The sequence below is a fragment of the Nyctibius grandis genome, chromosome 5 (assembly GCF_013368605.1).
Source record: "Nyctibius grandis isolate bNycGra1 chromosome 5, bNycGra1.pri, whole genome shotgun sequence".
Taxonomy (NCBI): domain Eukaryota; kingdom Metazoa; phylum Chordata; class Aves; order Nyctibiiformes; family Nyctibiidae; genus Nyctibius; species Nyctibius grandis.
Genome location: NC_090662.1, coordinates 9,982,313 through 10,008,418, shown reverse-complemented (window position 1 = coordinate 10,008,418; position 26,106 = coordinate 9,982,313). Strand labels below are relative to the sequence as shown.

The following is a 26,106-nucleotide window of genomic DNA, read 5'->3' as shown; positions in this document are numbered from 1 at the left end:
AGGAGTTGCAGAACATGTGCTCCAGCTTCTGTTTTATCAAAGCTAGATCACAGAAACACTGCTATGGCTTTAGGGACAATATGTGGTAAAAAGCTATTTGCCTACTGTTAGCATTCATAATGTAGAAAATCTGTCTGCAGATTTCTCTTTCAAATTTTCTCCTAAATTCGCCTCAAAGGTTAATCTAGCCTTTTAGCAAAGCTTTACTTTTCTCGTACAAACAGATGTCAGACTGTTTACACAGAGCAAGCCCAGTAAACATTGCTGTGGAAGGCTGCTAATGCGCAAAGATGTATACTGTGTGCTTGCTGGAGCTTCAAATGCCATCACACACATGCGCGCGTTCCCTTGCTCTCTCTCAACGTGCACATCCTTGGCACATTGGGCAGTCCTGCAGTACTGGACTTCACCGGGCCTGGGTAACTGGCATTTGGCCCAGAACAGGTAGCAGGGGCCAGGTCACTGCCACAATGAACCTTTTGGAAATATAAAGCATGGCAAAAAAATAATATAGCCTTAACCTAGGCTATGCTATGTAGGTTAACCTGCTCTAACTTTGTTCAAAAGTTGGTTTGACCTGCAGTTTGTTCTACAATCAAGTAAGAAAGATAGCTTAAGATTGGCTTCCTGACCTTCAGAGGCCTATCTGAACCTGTGATTTATGAGAACATCAACTCATATTTTTTTTTCCCTAAATTAACACAGATAAAACTCAAAAGCAGCCCTCCAAAAGAGGCTTTCAAATCTTGAAAGTGTGACTTCTTATGATACAGAAATATTACATTCTTCACAGGGAACTGGCTACTTTACACAAAGTCTGTAGCTCTTTTTGAGAAGCTCAGGCACATGCTATAGTTGTAATACATTATTTTTAAAAATGATTGAGTCTCCTCAAAACTTGACATAACTTCCTGCTCAGAGAAAAGAAAAAAAAATACAAAAAAAAAAAAAAAAACCAAACAAAAAACCTGTTAACTATCTGCTTAAATTTACATGGTTAGAATTAAGCAAGTACCTTAATTTTTTCCCTGATTGAATATGTAAGTGTATTTACAAACTGCTGCCTTAGGGAAGTAAAGCTCAGCGTTTTCTGTACAGGACAGTTAAAGGTAAATCAATTAAAGCACAAACAATGAATGCCCGTAAGTCTTTAAAAGTTGATACACTTCTAGTTGGGTTTTGACTTCAACCACTTGTGGCTGAGTGTGTGCTCGGCCAGCTGATGAGAAGATCATGTTTTTTTTCCAAGTATGGCCTGTAATGGAGGTTAAAGGTGGTATTTCAAATGAGTAACCTTTTTCTTTTGGTGTTTAGTGCACGATGTGGGAAGCACTGTGTCTATAAATTAATGGCGTTTGTATTCTTAGCAGAGGAAAGACTCTTTGCCAACTCAAAGCATGAGTAAGAGAAGGGGAGTAAATTAAAAGCACTGCAGTGTCATAGTCAATATACAGCCTTGCAGATTTTTTGTCTTATCTGGTGGAAAATCAGAAGTGCCTTGTATCCCTTTACTCTGGCTTTCTGGGCCAAGACATAATTGGAGTTGCAACTTTGGGACTACTGCCATGAGTCACATCTCACCCAGAGGTGATGCTTTCAGGGGCACCTGCCATGGCCTGCATCTCCCCAGCCTTTAGAAAGAACCAGCACACTTTCTGCACTCAGAAAGTCTCATAGGATGAATAATCATTGAGAGTGGAAGACCGGTTGGGTGTTTGATAGTTCCTGTCATTTAAACTAATTTTTGTCTTGCATGAACATTTAACAAAAAAGCATATCTAACACCTGGGACCAGCTCATTTGAAAGAGCAGTTCTTTTCCCTTTTCCTTCCGTGTTGCCATGGTTGCCATCACAGCAGGACTTGGCCTCAGACACAAAATCACTCATGTAAGAGAAAGGCTATGAAAACTCCTGAGGTTTTAAACTCACTCAAACCTAGTCCAAAGCAATCCCAGCACGTTGACCTTTGGGGCACGTCAGAGGGCCTCTCTGTCACTAGCTGAGAGGAATCAGCAGGAAATTGTGCTGGGAGTATGCGGGGACCTGGAGGCTTCTCCAGGGCTTCTCCACCATTGAGGACCCTGAACCTGCCTCCTGCAGGGATGAAGGACCATCATAACTCTCAACGCTTTCTACTCCAGATGCTAGGTGCAATTCTTTAACCTGACATCTCTGCATCAACGCAGAGTGCCATTTAAGAAAGATTCTCAGACTCCACTAACAAGAAAAAAGCAAATAAAAAGCTTTTTAACGGACAGACCATTCCTTCTCTGGGCAGAGATGGAGAGAAGCAGCAAGCCGTATGTGCAATTCTTAGCTACACTGCTTAACATGACAAGGTGAGGTATTCAGACACTAAACGGAGCAAAGATTTTATTAAAACACAGAGTTTTGAACATACTTTTACCTACAGAAGTAGTCGTGTTAATTACTGGACAAAAGGGCTTTTTTCTTCAGTATTTTTGATTTTTTACCACTATTTAAAGCCTAATTTATCTTTTTTTTTTTTTAATAGAATAAGCATGTAAGTCAAAATAAATACCTAAATCTGCTTATGACATAGTGCAAATGGCTTCTCTGTTCCCCACTGCATGCCCCAAATGGTGATACCAGAATGCTATGTGATACCTAAGGTGAGGCAAGGAAAAGTAAAACACCAACTAATCCCAATAACTCCTGCCTTTCGATGCTCAGCTGAATACTCTGTAGAGGAAACTTGTCTTGATAACTATAACTTACCTCTTCTCGATGTTCTTCTCCAGAGCGCTGAATATACCACCTAATAGAGGCTTGTTGGGACTTAGGAATACATTCCAGAAAAGTTGAATTAAATTCAATGCCAAAAATCACCTTTTCATCAGCAGTTTCATGACTAATGCCTGGAAAGCAAACATGGTACAGGAGATTAACCCTGACCTGGTTTTTAAAGCAATGGGAAAATAGCCTGATTCAGAACAGATGCTATAAGAGTGAGTGAATTATAAAAAAGCAAAAGAAAACTTAACATTTAGCTTAAACTGTAACTATGAGGATTTAGAGGAGGCTGCTAACCTTCCTTCAGCGCAACTGGTTTTTAAGGAGGTCAATAAAATCTGTATCGTGAGCTTGCTCCGTTTTAAAGTTGAGGCTTTCACCTTAGAGGAATTTAAGCAGTTCTTTAAGTAACGCAACTACTAAACCTGAGCTAAAACTGCTAAAGGTAGATTGTACAGTCTGGTTTGTTCATCCCAAACACTTCAAAGGAGTCACAGGCCTAAAGTAAACTGAAGTTTACCTTCCTTCATTATAATTTGAAATGCTCTGTAGTATGTTTCAGACCAAACACTGAAGGAGCCATGAGCAGATCTGAGCTCCTTTCTTCGTCTTCTATAAACCTGAGCAAGTAATTTCTAATCTCTGCATCTGCATTTCCCTCTCCAGTCTGTCTTATCTGTGTCTTATCTGCCTTACCACTGGACTAAAGCTGTTTCTTATGCCCTGTCAATAACAGAAAGGAAGGTGAAAGCAGTGGTGTCTCCTAAATCAAAAGTTAGATCAACAACAAAATGAATACAATTTTGGATTGTTTTTTCAATATAATAAGTACCTATATGAGATCTATAGAAATTCAAGCTCTCCGCATTAAATGCTTTTCTTCTGTTTCACTGTGCCACTGAGATTTCAGTAGAGCCAAACAACTTCATGCAGCCAGTGAAGTCTCTGGGAGGGAATCTCACACAGTGGAGCACTGAATTTAAATAGGTTTTGGGGCCATAATGTTATTAATTATCGCAAATGACATAAATAAGCCAAAAGCCTGGAGTAACACAGGTCAGCTTCATGGTTTTATGGCACACAGGGGTCTCCCTCAGCTGGATAAAATTTCTATTTGTGGTGCTACATCAGGGCAAAGGATTAATACCAATTTCTGTGTTAAGTCGTTTTACATTTGTCTAGTAGAGCCAACCCTTCCAGTATCTCTTCATCCTTCCAGGAAAATGTGACATTGTCAGCCTTTCTGCTAGGGTTTCTATAACCTTGAGCTTTGCACAGTCTCATATACCACTATTTGGAGAGTCACGGTAAGCAGCAAGTGGGGAAATTCTGGCCCTTGGGAATGAACAGGAGTTTTGTCATTGACTTTAATGGAAATGAGGTTTTACCCTGACTTTTTAACTATGTCTGCAAGCACACATGTACAGTCAGAGTCCTCTATACTGTGCAACAGACTTAAGTCTTTGATCCTGTGGCAAGCAGCTCTGATTTCTGCAGTGACTCACATCGAGATCTGTGGCAGGCATCCAGCACCACAGCGGCACGAAAATAACCAGAGATCAATGGAAAGTGGTGGCTCGTCCTGAACCAAACGTTCAGCGCAGCGATACAATCAATACTGTTTTGACTGGGTTTTTCACTTTAATAAGCAGCTAGAAGAGCCCCAGACAAACCCATGCTTGGTTTTGAATGCTTTTCATTTATTTTACGCTGCCACAGAGATTGCCGTGCAACCGCAGGATTTCATACTGACAGTGCTCGCTGTAAGAGAAGTGCTGCAGTTGCCAAAGGAGCAAGCCAGACCCTTTGGCATCTGAAAAGAGGGTGTGGGAAAGGGAGGGGGGAGCCGACAGGGAGAGGGGGGTAGGCTCTTGTTAATAACAGGAGTATTTAAGTAGCTGCAGGGAGGGGAAGGGGCTGGTTTGGCAGCTGGAGCTGGGCTTTGGGACTTACGTCAAGTGTATGTGGCGGAAGGGGAGAAGATGGCGTGTTCCCCATTTACCCCTGTGCGTTTCCTCATGGGATTATCTGCCCTGCTTCTGAATGAACAGAGGGCCTGGTAGTTACTTGTAGGGATGTGTGTGATGTTTTTGCATCATGGCATATCTTCCTCGCGTGGGTGAAAGCTGGGGAGTGTCACCTGTAAGGGATGTGAGGGTGCTGTCCCATGCTGGCTGCCCCTTATCAGCTGCAGCTCCCCAAATTTAACTGCAGGAGGGGTAATGTATGTGAAGTGTGGGAAAGGCAACTGCTTTAATTGTGCTATTCTGTTGGGCTCAGCAGGTTTTTGCAGACAGATGGAGACCCTTACAGCAAACTCTGTTGTCAAAGTGACTAAAGAGCAAGAAAGGTGCAAAATACTCACTGTCTTCCACATCCCAGCATTGTGCGACAGGGTCTCCATATTTGACATCTTGCCTTCTGGCTCGCCTATGGGAAGAACATGCAAACTTGTCACACTTGAGGCATAATTGCTGGAATTCAACAACAAAATGCAGAGGAGCTCAGCAGATGTGGACTCGCATTGCTCCCACCCTACTGCTGACAATTACGGTCTTAACTAAAACCAGCCTCACCCTCAAAGCAGCATGTGGCCTAGAGAGATTTGTACAATTGACATCAAGAGAAGGGCCTGTGATTTGGGAAAACCACTGGGAGAGGAAAGAGAAAAAGCAAGATAAAAAAAATCTGCTGAGAATAAAGAGCGTGCAAAATAGTGACAGAAGGAGCATATAAACCTGCTTTAGGAGCATGGGGAATGAGTCTCCTGGTGAGGTGTACTGTCTTGAAAATACCTAAAAACATCCTTTATGTCGTATGTCATGGAAAAGATGTAAGGTTCAACAGGTGATATTTGAAATTGAGCTCAGGATCAGTCCAAGGTAATACTGACTATTAAATCAATCATTAAAATGAAGAGAGAAAAGCATATGTTTTAGTTTGGTAACAAACAATTGACAAATCTGATCACCTTTGATCTTTATGGACAGAAAAAATGCTTGACACAATGGTCTGAGATGATCTGCTCCCTTCCACAGTTAACTTGCCTGCTAACCTCTGTGTGTGTTACTTAAACTCACTGTGATTTAGTGTAATTTCAGTGTAAATGCATTAAAAAAAAAAAAGCAAACTCTTCCTCTGTGGGTGATTGCATTTATCTCCCAAGAGCTACAAAAAAAATAGTTGTATTTTAATTTTTTAGTAGAAGAATTGGAGACCCAAGGAGGAACCGGTTCCTCCCTCACAGCCACACTGGAAAGAACAGAAGTAGGACCTCCCATGGCCAGAGCAATGTCTCAGCAGGAGAGCGGGTTCCCAAGGCTGAGCTCTCCACTCTGGTAAAAGGTGTAGACATGCTGGAAGCACAGGCTGCTACACAGAAGGAAAATATTCAAGTAACAGATCTACTGAAGGATTCCCAAGGCCAGTCACTCATCCCTTGTTTTGGAGCCACAGACTTTTGGCCTTCCCACCAAACTGCACATCTGTTAAAAAGCACGGCCCATCAATCTCCGTGTCCCAGCCCAACTCAGGCTTCAGCAAGCCTCATGTGTCACTAACTTTGCAGTGAGCCTGAACACTTGCTTTTCTCCTTTCATTTATGCTTCTCTGAATTTAGTTTGCTTTGGCTTTGAGGGAAAACACATAAAGTTCCTTGACACCATGACACGATAACCTATGAGTCATTAACTTCAATGATTTGTCTAATTGCTTAGGTCCCAGCCCTGCAGCCACTAAGGTAGAAAGTCTCATTCCAGAGCCTGAGCTCAGACTGCAACCTCCGACCCTAACTGCAAGAATTACTGTCAGGAAGGCTTCGTCCAAAGGGGAATGAAGAGGTTGTGAAGGACCCTGGTTTAACAAGCAAGCTCAGAGCTCCAGTTAAATCCGCCAAAAAATCCAAGAGACAAAAACCCGCAACTTAGGGTACTGCGCTGCTAGAGCCTGCAGCATGCTCTCCCTCTGTGCGGATTCACGCTGCTGTCTTAGTTGTTGGGTACACAAATTCAGATGAAGCTTCTTTCACTGTAGAAAAACTGCTCCTGATGCGGTCACATCACAGTATTTAAATCTCTGTCTCCCTCTCATGGCTAGACCACAAATACAATTGATGAGAATTGCATGCTTTGAGTCAAGTTACCTGGGTTAGTTAAATCAGACAGGAGAAGCTTGTTCCTTTAGATCAGGGAATTAAATGTATTTTATTATTGACCACTCTGGGATACTATGTTAAACTCTGCTTTATAACTACAGTAGTGTCCTATGCAAAAGGCACAAGCTTAGGAGAGGCTTAAGAGAGGCCATGTGAGGGAGTCTCTTGAATCTCAGGCAGAGTCAGCCACAACCTGGACCTCCATCTGAGCATCTCATGCCTTAAAGCATTCAGCATAAAAAAGGAAACTGATGGATTTATGATGTTAGCTGCAGTAGCTGAGTTACTGTCACACACACTTAAACAAAGCTATGTTGTCTTCACAGCTCTTTGAGCAGAAATGTTAAACATGGCCAGACTATGATCAAATTTTAAGGCAAATGACATGCTAAGTAAAAAGACAACATGTTCTGATTGAGAACCTCTAAAATTCTTACAAGCAGCAAGACCTTTTACAGCACGTTGCATTTTTTTCATACCTTTAGAAGTGGGGGCATATCTGGAACACGAGTTTCCATCCCAGGCACAGTACGGGTCTCTGGCAAGGCAACAGTCTGCACAAGCCTTCCCATACGTGTGACATCTGTGCAGAGAGAGCTGAACCAATCCATCCCTGGAACCAATGTACAATTGTTGCTGCAAATCAGGCAAAGCGAATGAATTAGGAGCGTTCTCCAAGTAGCCCATTTTAAAAGTTCCCTTCTTCAGTGCCACACTTGTAGACTTTCAACCTTGTCCCAGATTTTACAAAACGAGGGAGAATTACTCCTTTACAGTAAAATGTTTCTCAGGGCTCAGTGTGAACTGGCCAGTCCCCATCAATCCCTCACAACACAGCAGAGAGGAAAGGGGACTGCAGTCCTGGAAAGAGACACCAGCACTCAACACACCTTACACCTTTAGCTTTGTGCTGTAATAAAAAATCAGATGCAACTATGGAAAGAATTTTTTAGTAACACATTTAAAAAGAAGTGGCTGGGTAGCCGTGACATTAAGAATTTGGGAACTAGGGATGACTTGTGTGAATAAAACTTCATCTTCTGCTTCTGATCCTTAGGTAGGATGGGATAATATTACATCTGCTCTCCTCAACGTGTGAGTAGATTGCCTGTTGAGACAAGGGTGGTCCAAGTGCTTGCTGTTGAGCCAGAGCTGGCTCATGTGCTACTTCAGCTGGCCTGCCACCTTTTTTCAGGGGAGACAGGACCCAGCTGTGCTGTGCGTGCCTGAATGGCAAAATACCTCCTCCCATGTGAGGCACGCGTGTTATGCTGGAGCTGCTCTGGCCACTTCTGTGGGGCAGGGAGGGATGGCTCTGGTGTCACGCTGCCTCCCAAACGTGCACGTAGCCACCACAGAGCTCGGAACTGCCATAAAACCATTTCCTATCAGGAGATTCCCAACCGGGACTGGCCCCTGTGACTGCCAGGATTGGACCACCCAGATTTAGACTGCAGTTTTAGAGGAGGGGGACTGCTTTTCAGTCTGTGCACACACAAACCTTAGCACAATGAGGCCCTGATGTCTCTTGACTACTACAAAAGTAACAACATAATAGTAATAATAATTTATTACTAGATTGTAGAGAGTCAAGTATTTCTAGTGTCCAGAAAATTAATGTGCATTCACTTCATCCACAAATCCCACTACCATATGACTAAAGATTTGTTTCCATGAATAATTACCAGCTTGGGTACACAAATTACTGTTTGTAAGTAAACGTGAATTAGGCAGACAAACAAGTTCAAACATATCCCCTTTTTTCCAGATACATTTTAAGAGTCATCCATGGAAAGTTTGGTCAGTAAGTAGCAGGCGTCACCTGAAAATAAGAAGCTAAGTGTTCAGTGTACCATGTATGCTGCAGTATTTAAATAAGTTTGTGATTACCTGCTTCTGAGAAATCTCCATGGTCGAGATAAATGAAGGGTGCTGAAAGATGAATCAGTAAGATGCATTAGTTTACACATTCCCTGTTCTTAATGAAAAAGAGAGCAGAACTTAACATACAAAAAAGTAAATAAAATTACAAATCCATTTGCTTGGTTTAAACAAATATTAAAAGCAAAAAAACCCCTCAAGAAATCACTAAATTCATGCTTCCAAAAATACCTCCCATGAATTTTCCCTGCTGCCTACGAGGCAACTGACTTTAATTCTTAGAGTTTGCAATCTGTCCCATCCTGGAGGCTGGCAATGAGCCTTCACATCAACTTAAGTTCTTATTAAGCGCTATTTGAAAGGCTTAGATGGCATTTAAGGGATACATAGGCAGATCTTCTGCACCAGGATGAATTTCACTGCTGTGAGAGACAGTGACGTTTTTGCCAGTGACTAAGAACAGGACAAAGCTCAGAGCATTATCTATGGCTTAATAGAAGATGATTAATCTAAGCCTATTGTCTAATGTTAATGCATTTCGAGGAAACAAGGGATGTTTTTTCAGCCCTTCACCCCCTTCAATTTTCTGGATTCAAAAACATAGAGGTAACAGTTATAAATGTTACCAATAAAAACGTGAAGGAATGTCTGCTGAGCAGGAAAAAAAAATGACATTTTTTTTTGTTTTAAATATGATATGGTACATTTGCCCTTGACGTTATGTTTTAAGAATGCAGCAAATTGGTGCACGTACTGAAACTGCTGATTACTTGGCAGGCCACTGAGTAATCTTGAAATTTTCAAAGTGATATTTATAATTGGTGTCCAAGACAGTGGGAAGAAGACATAGAGATCCCTTAAATCAAAGTTTCATCATACACATGACATCAAAAGGCATATAGAGAAATATAATTAAAGATTCTCTCCTTACTGTTGGAAAACACTGTCTCTAAGTCCCAAATTTATTTATTTAGTATGGGCAGAAATTCTAAGACCTCATACAGCACATAGGAGAGAGGATGTGTGAGAAAGTAATCAAGATGCCACAAATGCAGATAAAATTTGATGAAAAAGCAAGGTGAAAACTGAAGAAGAGTTATACAGAGTGAGAAAAACAACAAAATGAGAATGCAAAGAATTAAGAAGGAACTACTAAATGGAAAAGCAAATCAGTAGGGAAAACACAGGTCTCCATTTTCCTACTGTAACTGTATGGTGACATCAGCTCCCCCACCGGCAATGAGGTTAATCAGAAATTGCGCTTGTGCAACAGAAAGGAGGTTTGGGCTTTTTACAAGCCCCATTTATGAAGAAGTCATTGGTGTTTGCAGGGCTCCGGTTACTTTTCTTCTTTATCACTCAGCCAGAATAAGCAAATTAAAATGGTAAAAAACGTGAGTCAGCCTTCACCAATAAATTAAAACACATTGATAATCAAAACTAACTTTGATTCAATTCCTAAAGTTGTTATTTTAAAGAATTTCTCTACATTTCTGGAGTTTCATTTGTTTGTTTTAAAAAACTTATAATTTTACTAAGAATTGTCCCAAAGCTGAGAAAAATTGGCATTAAAAATAAAATACTACGAATAAAAAAATTCAGGCTCATTATGAGATTTCAAACTAGAACAAGGCAGGATAAATGACACTTTCTATGAGTTTGAAAAGTCATGGTCTGTTTGGTTCTGGACTTTTTTCAATTGACTTACCCAAAGAACACCAAGGCATTTAAAAATTTGCATAGCGTCCCTCTGGAAACTTGAACTAGTTCCAGTAAACAAACAACCAGACAGACAAAGCCAGTTTGGGCCTTAAAGTCCCCTGAATAATATTTAATTGATGTTGTGGCTGTTAATGCTTACCTTGAATATCTGCAGCTCTTCCAGGACGACCTCCTCCTTAGTCCACTTCTCCTTCGTGATACTCACAACTTTCAGGACTGTGCCTATGTCTGAAACAAATGTTTATCATGTAAAACCCACAGTTATGTTTCAATACATATGTGCCACTCCATTTCATGCCCTGAAGATAAAGCTAATGCATCAAGGATGTAGCCTTCAAACAACATCTATCCCTATCTGCATCTATTGCTACCTACATAGCTCTATACAATACATTTATGGTTTTACTGTATGGCTGAGCCAACACAATTGTAGGCTGCTCCTGGCAGGGATGGTCTAACTTTCCTGCTGCACAAACACAAACACACACACAAACACACACACAAGCACAGACAAGCACATCCATGCTTTCAGCTAGGAGTTTCTGCACATTTCCTTGAGCCAGATTTGGGGTCTATCTGAACTCGAAAAGATCCAGCTTAGGGGACCAAATAGGCAGAAAATTATTTCCTTTTTTTATAGAATTAATTTTCATCCAGTAGAGCACCTAAGTAGAGTGTGGGGAGTTAAGCAATGCACTTTTTTAATTTATCTTTTCATTTTAGGGAAATTTTTGAACAAAATCTCCATTCAACATCAAAATCTTAATTTAATCATTACAGAAATTTCTTCTTTGGAGTTATCTAGAGATTTTCTTTTAAGTTAAACCTATTCATCAATTTTAACCTGAATGCCTGCTTGGTGTAAAAAAAAAAAATATATGCTCATTTGATCTCAGACAATTACACATTGGTGAATCTTGAAAGACCTTAAAAAGAACCCTTAAAAACTGCTCAGGGGCAGTGAGCTGGGTACTGGGATGTGCAGCGTGGAAATGATACAACACAACTTAGTCCTAAGCACTATGCACAGTATAGAAATGATGAAAAATAATGCATTATAAAGGAAAGAATGAGATTTTCATTCTTGTTTTCCCAAGCTACTGAAGATCGTATTACCAATCAAAGCTAAAAGTATTTCAGTTTGCCTTATGTATTAGAGCTTTTGTTTGTTTGTTTGACATAATTGCCAAAGCCTGCATATGTACAAGTTGGTTGTATACATTCAAACATACAATAAGCTTCTGATCTGCTGCTGCTCAAAATCTCCTGGGTTATTTGGTATATCTGTATTCAGACTCTCTACTTAACACTTGAAATTTTACCTTCGCATTTATTTTTTTTTCCATAGGACGAGTTTAGAGGATAAAATAAAACAAAAACCTGTGCTTCTGGAGAAGAAAACTAACTTTTAAGAAAGGCACTGCAGATAAATAAGTATCTGCATGTTATGGAGCGCCACCTAGTGACTGCATGGCACGTGCTGGCCTTGACACCTCGAAACAGGACCGTTTGCTCTGAAAGAATTAGCATTTGTGCTCGGTAGTAACAGTTAACCTGGGAGTGTTCAAGTTGCTGGTGTCTCAACATAATTTTATTCCTATGACAAATTTTATAGTGGAGGATAGCAAATATCTGAAAGCAACCTCTATATCCACTAAAATAACATTTTGTACATTTTAACTTGTGAACTCATCTTTCTGGACAACTAAGTTTTAAATAACTTTTTCTCACTATTAGCAGAAGAAAAGTAAGTTTTAGTGAGTACTCCCAAATCCTAGGCATCTCACAGCTTGGGAATGTGTTCCCTTTCCTTCCCTGTTGACTACATTAAAGATTGCATTCAGAAAGCAAGAAGGATTTTCTGTCATCACAGCTAAAGCTTATTCCCACCCTTCTCAAGCAGCAGGGGCGCAAAACAACACTTTAAAGTTCTTTTTTATGAAACTGTGTTTTTCTCTCTGACACCACTGTACTTGACTTTTGGGGATCATACAGAGACTCTCACACCATCTGTTTTTGGGAGACAAGAGCTGTGAGAGAGATTGAGCTGAAAGATATAAATGGTCCAAGAGAGAGGCTATCTCTGGACTCGTGTGTGATAACACAGCTGGGAAGCTCTTGAAGGCTGACACAACCCACACTTTACAAGAGACGATGCTGTGTGACAATTTACTCCTTTCCCCAAATCATTTCAGAATATCCTTACCTGTCAAACTACACTATATGACACCAAATTTGCTTATAGGCCAGACAAAATGCTGTGCAACCCAACAGCACTGGGGTAGGATTCAAACAGAATTTTTTATTTCCCTGCAGCTCATGGCAGTAGCTCATCCACTGCCCTTGGATAAACCTTTTCACCTCCATGTACCTCAGTTTCACCTGCTGTGAGACGGGGATAATGGCAATGACCTCCTTGTTAAAACATTCAGATCTACCAGTGAGAAGTGCTTTATAAGACCCATTACCAGTGAGAGAACATCAAATTGTGGATTAAGAACAAGAAATTCCAGTGGAGTAAGATGGTAGATTATTACTTCAGAAATGTTAGGAATAGGTATGTTAATATTTCTTAGCGTACCGTGCTGTTGGGTGATTCATTCAGTGATTCTGAACGTAATTACAATGGTAAAATTAGACTTTTTCCTTAAGGCATATGACTATCATAAAAATGTAAAGAGATACACAATTAGCCATAGAAAAACTGCAAAGCAGGTTTCTTCCATGACAGAGTAGTTTAACTTCTCTCTTTTCAATCCTGGTCCTCATGTTTGGAGCTATTCATGTTGCTAAGTTATATCTTCAAAAGTATTTAAGTGGAATTGTTGCCTTAGGCTCAATTTTAAAGACTTCTTAGCGGTTCAATGTCACATGAGATTTAATGCTGAAGCATCATGTCACTACTGATAACAGGAAGTACTCCTTGAGGCTATTAAGGTTATTTTTTTCTCTTTTATTTGGCTACTGATGTGCTGCCAGAAGGAATTGGAGCCAGACTACCATGTAATGTAAAGACAGGTACTGAATGGTATTCAGAGGGTAAGAAAGTCCAGGTACTCTGACCCTTAACTGGTTTATCACGTAGGGACCAGGAGACACTAAAATCCCAATAGTAGCAATCTCTTGAGCTGATAAATTAATCTAACCTTAGCATTTGCATGAAGACCTGGCACAGAGTCAGGAGTATCTAAATGCTTCCCAGAGATTCATGCGTAGGAAAAAGGTGTTAATCAACAGGTTTATTCAGGACCTGCTGGAGTAAAAGTGTTCTTAAAGGATGTGGTTTGCGCAGAATGATAATGGAAGTCCTCTCTCATACCTGTTCCCAGGAAAATAACATCATATTGCCCATCCTCTGCCATGACGTGATCCACCACGATCTGAGTCAGACGATAGTCCACGTTGATTCGAGTGAATACTGGTCCTCCCGTCACTGGGTAAACGGATTTGTACATCAGTGGATGGCGTTTAATAAAGCTAATGACTTCATCAGGAAAGTCTCTGGTAGACTTTATGAGCGGATCGTAGGTTTTGCTTGGACACTGAATGAAAGAGAGAGAACAAGAAGATGAGAGGAGTATTAGGAGAGAAGTCAAAGTAATCTGCAGGTTCTATCATGTAATATATAGGAAATCTACGTGGTCCAGATGAGCTATATCAGTTTGTAAAACATATTTGCCAGTGGCTGGTAATTTGATTTACAGTTGAATAAGCTCAGTTGTGATTTGAAAGCATGGGAGCACAACAGTGGTGTGTGCTCCTCTGGTTCTTCAAAGGGTCATTTTCTCCCTTGTTTCTCCACTCTCTCCTCTTCTCTTTTCATTTTTAACTCTCTTCAAAAGCTCTTCCCTTTCATCTTCATTTTCCTTTATCCTGCTCCCACCTATTCTCCTTTCTTTATCTTTTAAAACCAACCAAAACTTGTTAATTTGCTTCATCTCATTCATTTGTGCTACTACTCAGAATTATAAATCTTCCGTTCCTGTTATATGTCCACACCTGCAACTACCTACAGATATATGTGAGCTTTGAAGAAAAACTCTATAGGCTTTTCTTGTTTCTCAGTCAGAGATTTTGATAACCTAAATTAAAACTTAGAGGGGAGATGAACTTCATGAGCTTCTCTAAGATACTCAGGAAAAGAAGACAGCATTAGAAAAGAGAAGATGTCTTTTTGATGTTGGATAAAATGTGAATTAATTCATATTTATTGCATTAACGTAACTGTAAACACAAACTATTTGTCACGGTTTAAAGCTGGGACGGCTATTAAACCTATGGCAGATGCTCTCTGTTAACCCTCCCCCCCCCCGCCCCAAGGGAAAGGGAAAGGGAAAAGGGAGAGAGGCTTCCGGGTTGGAAAGTTAAAACAGTTTTAATAAACTATAATAATGAAAAAGAGTATAATAACAATAATAGAAATAATCAAATATATACAAATATATATACAAAACCAAGACTGAGCTCCCCTGAAGTCAGCCATGTCACCACCGGCACTGCAGGGCAGGCTCCGGGAAGATCCAGGCTGGGCCTAGCAACGGTCAAGAGCTGGATTCAGGGATGCGCGGATCGGGATCGGGGGCAGCAGGAAAACAGACGGAGTCCTCCTTGGACACCGGCCATAGCAGAAAGAGAGCGAGACCCTCGTGATCCCCCCGCTTTATACTGAGAATGACGTGTATGGGATGGAATACCCTCGTTGGTCAATTTTGGGTCACCTGTCCTGTCCGCTCCCCCCTGCAGCTGCGACCCCCCTTCGGCTCTTCACTCGTAAGCAGTGAGGAATTCAGCAGTGACCTTGGTTTCTCTCAAGAATAAGTACAGCAAGAGCCTTTCTGCACAACATCCCTACCGGTGCCTCAGTGATAACTACAAACTTCGAGCGTTATCAGTCCTGGAAGCAGACACTGTCTGCAAAAACATGCAGTTAGTTTCAGAAAGTGCAGTTACTTAGAGGAGACTTAGCTGAAAGGAAAAATCACTGAAAGGAAAATCGGCCTGGTTTAGGCCAAACCAGGACACTATTAAAACCTACACAAATATTTTTTAGTTTTATCTCCAAATGGTCTTTAAGATCATAACCAAGACCCTTTATGTTTCTTCATCTAGCAGTGTTCCTGAAGAGAGTATGAGACATGCCTTAATATTCATATTATTGTCACCAATAATGAAAATACATTGTTATTATTAACATTCAAGCAGTACACTCAGTACTGTGGTGCACTTTGAATTTGTTTTTTATCATATATTGGAGCCAGCAAAACTTAGCCATAAACAATGTAACAATATAGGAAAATATCTAATTCTTCTTTAAATATTGTAGAAACTACTTGTATATAATACCATAATAGATGTCATCAGAATAGGCCACTTTGGAAATTTGGTCTTATGAATAAGCCACAAATTCAATCCGTATTCAATTAGAAATCAAGATTTCTGTGAGAACACTTGCGAAGCCAGGAAGAATCAGGTTGCTCAGTGATTTTTCTCATCCCAAAGCAGCACTTGGTCCACATTACTTCATTTTCTGAAAGCATTGCTTTAAAACCAGAGAAATTCTCATGATGTGCTCAGTACATCTGCAATGAATTTCACCCCCTTATTCCTTACAACACTCAGAGGTGCCTTATCACATTGGCTATTTTACAAAGACAAAGAAATCAAGTTTAGAGTGAAGGAGGCCTGTCCTGCTGTCTAGCTCTTATTTCAAGCCACAGGTACCAAAATGCAGTTAAATTTGCTACGTACTGAACAAACTAGTGAAGGTATTGGCGTAAAGGACTTTCAGCAGCGAGTCTAGAGTGCCCTCCGGTGGCTACCATGGGAAAATCGCAAGTAGTTAAAGTGCAGGATCTCGCATATCAGTTTTTCTGCTTTTTTGTATTTCTGCTCCTCTTATCGAGCCTGAGTTTCTGCCCTGTTGATGCAGTGAGCCAGAACTGGCCAAGATCCTCCCCAGCACGCCCCGATGTTAGACTACAGCTTGATTTCTCTTGGGGGATACGCTCAGAGTTACTGTGGCAGAAGGCCCCTAGTAAAGAAACACCCACATCTGTCTTTTCCCTGTACATGGCCCGCAATGAGAGGACAGTTTCAGTGAACTGCACCTCCCGTTTATTTTGTTTTCTAAAAAAGGCAGATTCTCCAGATGCCAGATGATCCTTGTAGCTCATTTCTCAGAAGTGACTTTCCTTACTCATCCACACAGCTGAAACTCCTGCCCAGGCCCATGGCTCAGCTGCTGCAGCATCCTTTTCTCTGGCTTCGAACAGCACAGTCTCATCCTCTTCTGGTCCAGACAACTGCTACAGCGATCACTCCCTCAGACACTTCCCCAGTGTCACTCGTTATTGCTGGGGTTGGCTCCCGCCTCTATAAGACCCATACTGACAAACTAATCAATTCAGCTGTTTCTTTGGCTTACACAAAGTAAGCTGGTTCTCACACATCTTGCTTGAAGACCACACACAAACCTACCTCTTCAATCTGCTTCAAATTTTTCCCTCCTATGCCTTTCGGGGTGAGCCCAGGAACATATTTGCAAGGTCCATCACATTGGTGATACATCATCCCTCATGTTCACCTATCTCTGCTTGCCTTCCCATGGCTGTTTGTATCCCTTTTCCTTCCCTTGTTTTACACTTAGCCTCTAATCTGAGTCTAGGAAAGCTTCTTTTTTTTTGAATCTGGAGGCATCTAGATGTGCTACTGAGGCACTACAAATCCTGGATAATAACAAGACAAACTAGAAACACTATTCCAGTTGGTGACATCCTTTTACATATAAAATGCTGATTGCTTCAACTTTTTTAAACTAAGTAATCCCTGTGTTTCCTGCCAGGTGGAGCCATAACACAATCTGTGAAGAAAGAAATGTGATTAAATAATGCCTTTGTAGTCTGCCAGGAGAAAGTTAAAACTTACAGTGAAGTTGCCCTACAATCCTCCTTCATGGCTAATTCTGACAGAGAAGGCTTTAGTTCACATTCCCAAATCTCCAGTTTGACACATTCAATTTATGGTGTCAGTTAAGGGCTTGTGGTTAGGATTTGTTCCACTATGTAAGGATTGGCATTATTAAAAACATTTGCATTAGAAACAACACACACAGCGCCAAGGGCTGAGCATGTCCCTCCTCTATTGCTGGCAAACTGCATTCTCACCGTCACACAACATCAGCCTCTAGCAGCAAATCCATCCCCGCAGGCTCAGGACCAGCCTGGACTCTTGGGTTTCCACTGCACCTTCTCTGCCTGGGCTGAGGGATGCACACAGCTAAAAAGGGAATGTATCCTCCACCCAGTGGGTACAGGTATTGTGTACCCGCGCCTAAGGACGAATTCTTCTTGTAGTAAATACAGCTAATACAATGCAGAATTGTTCTTATCATATACAGTTCTATGTGAAGATGCACCTGTATAAATATCCTAAATGCAAAGATGATAGCAACTAGTTAAACAAAAATTTCTGACTGAGGATAACATTCTCACAAGTATCAGAGATTACCATCATATTCAGAAATAAAACAGGCCAGTGAAGAACAGACCAGCTGACATTCCACATGACCAGCTACATCCACATCTGGCCACATCTGAAATGCCTGCTGGGGGCAGTTCCTGGTCTACCTTAGACCCCAAACACTGTCACAGGGAGGGTACCATTTGGAGCATGCCTAAACTATGGCAAAGCCCATCCTAGCATTAAATAGTACAGTGACTAGGCATCTGAACTTGAACCTGACCTCTGGTTCTATTTAACAGAGTTGTAGCCTGAGTGATTTAAGAGTGTACAACCTATTTCCATTCCTTGCTTGGATTGATTTTTATGGCTATCTAGAGACCTAACAGATTTTGTGCAAGTGCTCACTTGCATAGCATTGTTTCAACCCATAAGAGTTAAGCCTGTGCATCCTCATCTTCATAAAGGCTCTGAAACAGTTCTTAGGCTCCTGAATCACCTAATAGATTTTGAAAATTTCTCCATGGACAGTAAACTTGTGCCAATTTGAATTAAGATATATTCCATTGCATATTCAGTCATTTTGTTTCACTATAGAATTCAATGTATGGCTGTGAAAGAACTGACAAGAAAAAAAAAAAAAGATGGGTTTGTATTGTTGTCCTGTGATAGCTACTCAAAGGACATTCCTTGAAAATACAGTTTAATACAAGTGAAAAGGAAGAAGAGGAAAGTTGTATTGAAGAAAATAGTTCAATTGGAAACATATATTGCAGTTAATTATCCCTAGGGGTTTAATGCTAGCATTTCTGTAAGAACTTCATGCTCTGGCTTGCTGGGTATGATCTCCCACATTCTGTTTTCTGCTGTGCTTTCACAAATTAAAGTCTTTGCAAGGTTACACCATTGAGGTGGGCTGTAGTCAGCTTGGTTTTTGAAGATAACAATACCAGTTAAATAATTTCACAAAGAAATACATACAGAACTACAGAAAGGCCATGACCAAAAAGCCCCACAATTCAGATTTGAGTAAAAAAAATAAAGTGAATCGTAATACAGGAGAAATTATTCAGACAGCACAATAACAACACAGAAACCAAATCACGTCCACACTTGCTACACAAGCAGTACTTCAGGAATGGACATTTCTCCTGATCTTTAGAACAACCAAGGTCTGAGCTTTGCCACTTATACCAGAATTGGACTTCAAAAACCCTACTGATTTCAAAAGCATGTTTATCTTTCCAGGGGTTGAACCAAAGTTTGTTAGAACCAATAGAAAGAAACATATGAGCTTTAGTTGCCTTTGAATCAAAATTTTGCATCAATTTATTCTATATAGGATGAAAAATTAATTCACTTATTCACTTCCCCAAACATGCAATAACTCTCTTCCCCCTCACTGTGTACTAGAGGCTGATTTTCCCTCATACGTGCGTTTTCTGTGGTTCACGTTCTCACTCACTACTCTGAGTTACAGTCGGCATCTTCTGGAAATTTGCTGATTGCTCACATATTCACAGCTCAATCCCAAAAGTCCATTTCTGTGTGAAAAATGGGAATAACCCCATGAGTCTCAAAGATGTCCTAGATTTTTGCCAAAAATGCATTGAGGAAGATGAGAGCAATGACATCACTCACTAAAAACCACTAGGATAAAATGTCTACCAATATGGAACTATAAAGTCGTTACAGTAATCCCAAAGGCCCAAACCCTACCATGCATGATACAGGCAAATCTTTGCCAGCTTGCACAGTTAATTTAGTAGAAACAAGGACTAAGGGTCTGATCCGAAGATCTGCTCGAGTCAACAGGGCCTTTTCCAATTATTTCAGTGGGCTTTGGATCCCATCCTAAGACAGCATGACCACCAAGAACAGCTGGCCAGGTGTGACCCTGTTATGCTTGGCCAAGGGAACTATTTCCAGAGGCATCGCTCACTGTGGCATGATGGATGGAAGAGGGGAATGAAAAATTCATTTTGGCCACCCTTTGGCAAAGTCCTCAGGCAGCTGTTTAAAACTGTGTCCACCCATCGTTGCAGAACAATTCCTGTAGGCTTGTGCTTCCTTTCATAGCAATCAGTAGGATGTATGATGGTAAAGGCTGCACGGCCAAGTGGGTGAGTGAAGCAGCCTTTCACCTCTGAAAATGTGAGTTCACATCCTGTTGCATGTCTCGTGATAATGATACCAGCGTTCTCTGCCAAGTTCACAAAGGACATTTATTCACATCATCAGCACCAGATGCTATCTCAGATATTTGACATCTCCCACTGGAGACAATAAGAGATTTGCATTTATATCAAATGTCACAGGAGTAAGCTGGCAGGGTTGTTTCATGGGGAGTACAAGAGAATCTGGCTCCATAAAAGTTCTTATAACACCATCACTATGCTCTCTTTGCATCTTCTGCTTTTGCAGCAGAGTAGGATTCATCTCAGCTGATCTAGATCTTGGCTGTGCGTGAACTGTACGGAGGAAGTGCCTATCTCTTTCTTTCTGATAGAGAAGTCTACACATTTAGCTCAGATTTGATGCTTTTCTTCTAAATAACTGACATCAAGAAAAATTAATCACATTAAATTATTAAAATCAGTACTGCCAGATAAGAATCCCAAAAGAAACTTATTCACCATATAATTTATTTTTCTGAGGTTGCTTAGGCCTTCGCTGCTGTAAATGAGAACTTTGTACAAATATACATATTAAGAAATTAAAAGTAAACAAAATAAAAAAAAAAAAAAGAAAAAAATCCCAACAGAAATAGAGTTGGAAGTGCTAAAGGCATCTCTATTCAACTGCTGTATAAACTCAGTAGCACAAAACTTTTAAAGAATCAATTCAATAGCTACTTAAAGTTTCTCCAGTGCCTTCTGTGTGAGCTCAATTTGACAATAATCACCTTGGACTAAGTCCTGATCCCAGATGATCTACAAAGATGACTTTTATTCCCTCACTTTTTATTTGTATCCAAAGCCAATCAGGTGATGGTAACTTAAGGCTAATCTTTCTCAGCTAAAAGCAAATACACTAACTTAGCAACACTGCACATACGTAAGCTTTTCTTTTTTTCACTTGTCTTAGTAAATTTGCAGCTTAGCAGAGTGCTGGGTGTGTAGATCTCACACAGTACTGAGATACATAGTGTGACTGTGTTAACGTTATGTGGGAACCCTGGCCAAGATTTTCAAAAGCTGGCACCAGAAGTTAGGCTCCTAAATAAACTTCCAATTTGCCAAAATGTGTAGTGCTTCACAACATCCAGTGAAGCCAGTAAGAGCTGCTGGATCTAACACTTATTAAAACTGTGACAATTATGTGGGAACCTACATATCCTTTTCATTTAATGACGCATCTTTAGTTCAGCAGTGCTGTTGTCTACTGATGATTTTAAAAAAGAGTGCTGTTCCCTGTGAGCTTCGAGAGTTTCTATTTCAAGTGTGCTGAAAATGCCAGTTTAAAACTGACTTGTCACGTTGAGCCTTAGACCCACTTAACAATGAGACTCAAACACCCATAGGCTAGATGCACAACAGGGACTTGATAATATTGAGTGCAGTAGGCATCTGCTTGGCAGATTTTGTGACATCCAGGCTGGGAATTTTTATGCATTTCACAAGGAGAACTAAGCACCATACCAACAAGTCACCCTCTTGGCAGCATCTGAGGTAGCCAGTGTGGCTATATTAACGAATGAAATATTAAGGAGTGAAATATTTCTTAAATCTCTCCCATATCTGGGAATTACATGTCTTAGTCTGGGCTTCCTTCCTGGGGAACATGTCCCTCCATTCCAGGTATGCGGACCAGAGCCATCCTGGGAGATCCTTGCTGCTTCAAGTTGAAGGTGTTTCACTTTTCATGGGATAATTACCTCTCAACTTAACTAAAAGTAGTAAGAATGTTGCTCAGATGTTAACCAGGAAGGGAGAGATCTGTTTTCCTCTGAAAAACTCTCTATTTTATATTAAGTACAGTAGGAACTGGAGCATCAGACCCTCCCTCAGAGGGAGTGAATTAACCACATGGTCCTTTTCTCTCAAACTCTCAGTGGATGAACATTTAACTAACAAGGAGATATGGCCTTGTAGTCAGCATTCTCCTACAATGTAATGTAAAGTCTTCCAAGCTCTAAATAAGTTCCTTTATCACTGATCTGCCACGCAAAAAACGGAGAAACAGAATTACCTTCAATTAGTCACTCTTGTGTTAAATGGGGACCTCCCCCCACCCAACAAACTGAAATTTATTTGTATAATAAGTTCATAGAAAAATGCAAAGTCTGAGTCCTGACAGGTTAAGATGTAATGCTGAGGACTGGTGTGAGCTTCCAGGATGCCCAGAAGTACTTTAGAGAATGAGGTACTTAGAGGTTTACGATCTTCTGTGGATTAGATGACAGCTAAGAGAGTTTCAGGGCTTAGGCACTCCTGTGCCATGGGAGATTCAACCATAAGTAATTCTGAAGATGAAACTTGGGTTCTTGAGTGGCCTAAATACCATGTGGCTTCTCCTCTGTAGTCTGATCAGAGCTGCACAATACATTTTACATTTGGATATGCCTGCAAAAAGCCTTAGTGTTTCTCTACAGGATGGATGGGTTTTGCCAGAAGGGCTTGGCACTCATCAGGGTGACCATCATGCTAACCTTACAGCTACTCAGAGCAAGCCTGGAAGAGGGCAGGGAAGAGGGGAATGTGTCAGATTCTGCAGGAGATAAACAAACAGTGCAAATTTTAAATGGAATCAACCTCACTCCACCCCTACCACAAAAAGCACAAACAAAAATATCCCCACAAATACATTGAAGTCCCTGGGTTTTTTTAAGACAGAGTTTGCATCCCACTGGATGTGTGATATATGTTCTATCCTGTTCCAGTGTTTGTCTTGAGCACTTCGTATTGCTTTTCCTTTTAACACACCTGTGTTGTTGATAGAAAAGGCTGACAGGGAATTAATCTGAGGCTAACTGGGTTGAGACCAGTTAGGTGAGTGAACTTGACTTTGCAGGTGGCACTTTGCAATTCTCTATAGACTACTGACAGTGCGAAAGGTGTCTGGGTTCGCAACATTTCGAAAGGCTGCTATGAATTGAGAGGTAATTCATGTTGGGGAAAACAGGTTGGTAAGTAAGAGAAGGTGGAGGAGGCTTTCTCAGGAATATAAACCCATAAAGTGAAACTTTTCACTTAATTAAGCAGTCTCATTTACATTGGGGAGATCAAAGGAGAGAGGAATTAGAGAAGCAAAGAATGGCAGTCCTATCCCATAAAAGATCAGGTGAAAGGGGAAGATAAGTCTAAAAAATAACAAGGGAAACCTGTGCAACCCTCAATGTTTTATGAAACACACTTATTAAAGCAGCAAAACTAACCAGACGGGAGGACAGGGGGGAGGTTTTTTGGCAGACAGTATTTCTCTGTGCCTCAGCCAAGTCCCAATGGGATGGACACCACACCTCGATCAGCCTGTGCTTTGGATTAGCAGAAGAAATAAAGGAAGGGGGTTTCACTGAAGAAAGGGAGGAAAAAGCAACAGAGAGAGAAAAAGATGAAAAAGATCACAGGAGAACTAACTGATCAGCAAAGTAAGACTCTTGCAGTTTAAGTCACTTCTTAGCTACAAGAAGAAACAGCCCAGCACATTGCTTTTGTCCATTTGAAGAGTTTTATGTCTCACCTCTTTCCAATCCAGATCTGAATATGGCTGTGGGCTCCTGAATTCTTTTGTGTATTTTTTTTTTAAAACACAAAGATTTCATGGACAAAAGCAATGTGCTGGGCTATTTCTTCTTGTGGCTAAGAAGTGACTTAAACTGCAAGAATCTTACTTTGCTGATCCAGAGCTTTGTTTTGAACCTTTGGCAAATCAGTTAGTAAAATATCCAGATCTATCAAAAGTTTTTAATGTTGCCTTAGATAGCAGTTAGAGTCCTAGGTTCTGCAGTAGATCAGACTAAGTGTTAATCTGCATCTTTAAACACTGACATTCCTCTAAAATCTGACCTCGATGACATTTATTCACCATCAATGATATGAGGACGACTCCTTTGTATCCCATCAGAATTTCCAAATGGGCACGGTGAGTTGCTCTGGTACTGCAATGGTTACAGCTAAATAGATAGGCTAGAAATTTTTTTTCCTCCTAATTCACTGAAAATCTTGTTCAAATGCCTTCTGTGAATACTGGGAGGGCATTATGAAAACTCTGTTTCAGAATACAGAACATACTTTAAAGTCCTTGATGATTTCTTTATCAATGGATGATTTCCTGGGTGAAACCTTAAGAGACTGGAAGAAAACTGGATTTGTTATCTGGGGACAGCTGCAGATATGCCAGTCCAATTTTTAAACAGCTAAAGAAGACAGAGCAATAGCTCCTTTGGTTTTCAAATCGCCCTTTGTGGCAGGGCTGCCTGCTGCATGTTTTTTCTGTCTCTCTTTTTTTTTTTCCAGCTTCTAAATTGGAATAGATTTGAAGCCTTGCCTCTGTTTAATTCCCATTATTTCCACTTGCTCTTTAATGCCACTGGGAGAAGTTAGTGTAAAAGAGCTGTACTTTTTGTAGCAATAATGGTGTGGAGCGTGACGGAGATCCCCAGCCACCCTGGTCAGGGGTCTTCCAAAGACACCAGAGGGCAGGCAGACCATGCCGCAGCACCAGGACCTCCTGCTGCCTGCACACCACCCAGCATTGCGAAGGCATGATATCATGGTCATGTTGGGAGTTTATCTCCGACACAAATTGCCACAGGAAGCATTTTGTCAAAATTTCAATATCAAAGTGGTCACAGCCTCTATAGTGAACAGCTTTATTTACTTAGGAGATAAAGGCAGCTGAGCAGAAAGTTCAATTAGAGCAAGCAGTCTCCTGCTTCTGTATAAATGCTGAAAGGAAGTCAATGCCTCTCTCAAAGCCAAACATCAAAGGAAATGCATTTCCTAGTATAGCCATTTTTAGACTTCGCCAGTAACTTAAAATGTAAGAAATATAAAATCAGGGCAGTGCTGGCTATGCTAACTGTAGGCAACATTTAGGTAGAGCTTAAATTTCAAAATTGTTCTAGTAACTTATAAAAGGATAGATTATCCCTCTTTGCTTTGTTCTGAGCATTCCTGAACCACCTCATAGCTGGGAAGAAATGATGAGATTAATCATTAAGGAAGAGCATCTCAGCATTCATACTGCAGTGTTCTGCAGGGACGTAGCGTGCTGCTTCTTTTCCTTGCTTCTGAGCACTGCACTGCTTTTTCAGATCCCAGTCTAAATCTGTTCACATCCAGAGGTTTGGCGTAGCCCATTATAAGACAACAGCATGGCATGAATCTACTTATTTGGATACCCTATATTAAACTATTGAGCCTGAAGTATATTGCAGTACATCTCATTAAGGCAAAAGATAAATAACTATGCAGCAATACATTTATCTTATCTACATAGCAAATATTACAGATATCTTCTGAGACCTTTCTTCAGTAAAATCTATTTCCCTTCTCAGTCCTTGGTAAGACAAACTCCTACAGAAATCCACTGAGTATGGAAGTCCTAAGGATTTTTACGACACCATTTTCTCACAGCTGTTATCAGGTGCTTAAAGAAAGCAGCTGGAGAGTTAAGGGGCAGTTTATGGAAAATATCCATTTATCTTTAAACTTTCCAAATTTTAAAATACTTGCAAGCATGGGTATTCAAATCAGTGATAAAGATCAGCATTGACATGCTTCAGCATGACATGTTCCCTTCCTTGCGAATCCCAGCTCAACCATGTGATGGCTAATACACTCAAAAATGCAATGAGCTTATGACCCGTCTATCTGTGCAGAGTGTTCATCCTTATGGGGCACTCTGAGTTTTTCAAGAGAGTTATTTTAATCTCTTTAGATGCCATGGGACCAGCTATTGTTCTCACTGGCACCATTTTTGTACTTAAAACTAAATGCATCTGCACTTCTTAACCAGTAATGGAGTTGCACATACTTAAAAAAAATATTGAATGTGATCTTCTTTCTGCATGAGAGAGAGATGCATAAGCCTACAGTGCCTAAACTGCCTAAATTAGGAGCGCATTTGCTCCAGCAGCACGGATCCTAGAAAGGCCAAAAAAATCTCTGGAGCTGCCTTAGTCTTTAGAGAG

The 26,106-nt window shown here is 40.6% G+C and overlaps 1 protein-coding gene across 3 annotated transcripts in view; it reads right to left on the bottom strand.

The window, feature by feature from the left end:
* SEMA3D (semaphorin 3D) overlaps nt 1–26,106 on the bottom strand; it is a 152,625-nt gene that overhangs the window by 10,216 nt on the left and 116,303 nt on the right. For all 3 annotated transcript variants that reach the window (XM_068400482.1, XM_068400483.1, XM_068400481.1), the window contains exons 12-17: nt 13,831–14,053; nt 10,651–10,739; nt 8,799–8,840; nt 7,389–7,544; nt 5,121–5,187; nt 2,741–2,880 (exon numbers count right to left, since the gene is read on the bottom strand). In XM_068400482.1, the coding sequence (XP_068256583.1) occupies nt 2,741–2,880; nt 5,121–5,187; nt 7,389–7,544; nt 8,799–8,840; nt 10,651–10,739; nt 13,831–14,053 (717 nt within the window). The remainder of the gene's footprint in view (nt 1–2,740; nt 2,881–5,120; nt 5,188–7,388; nt 7,545–8,798; nt 8,841–10,650; nt 10,740–13,830; nt 14,054–26,106) is intronic.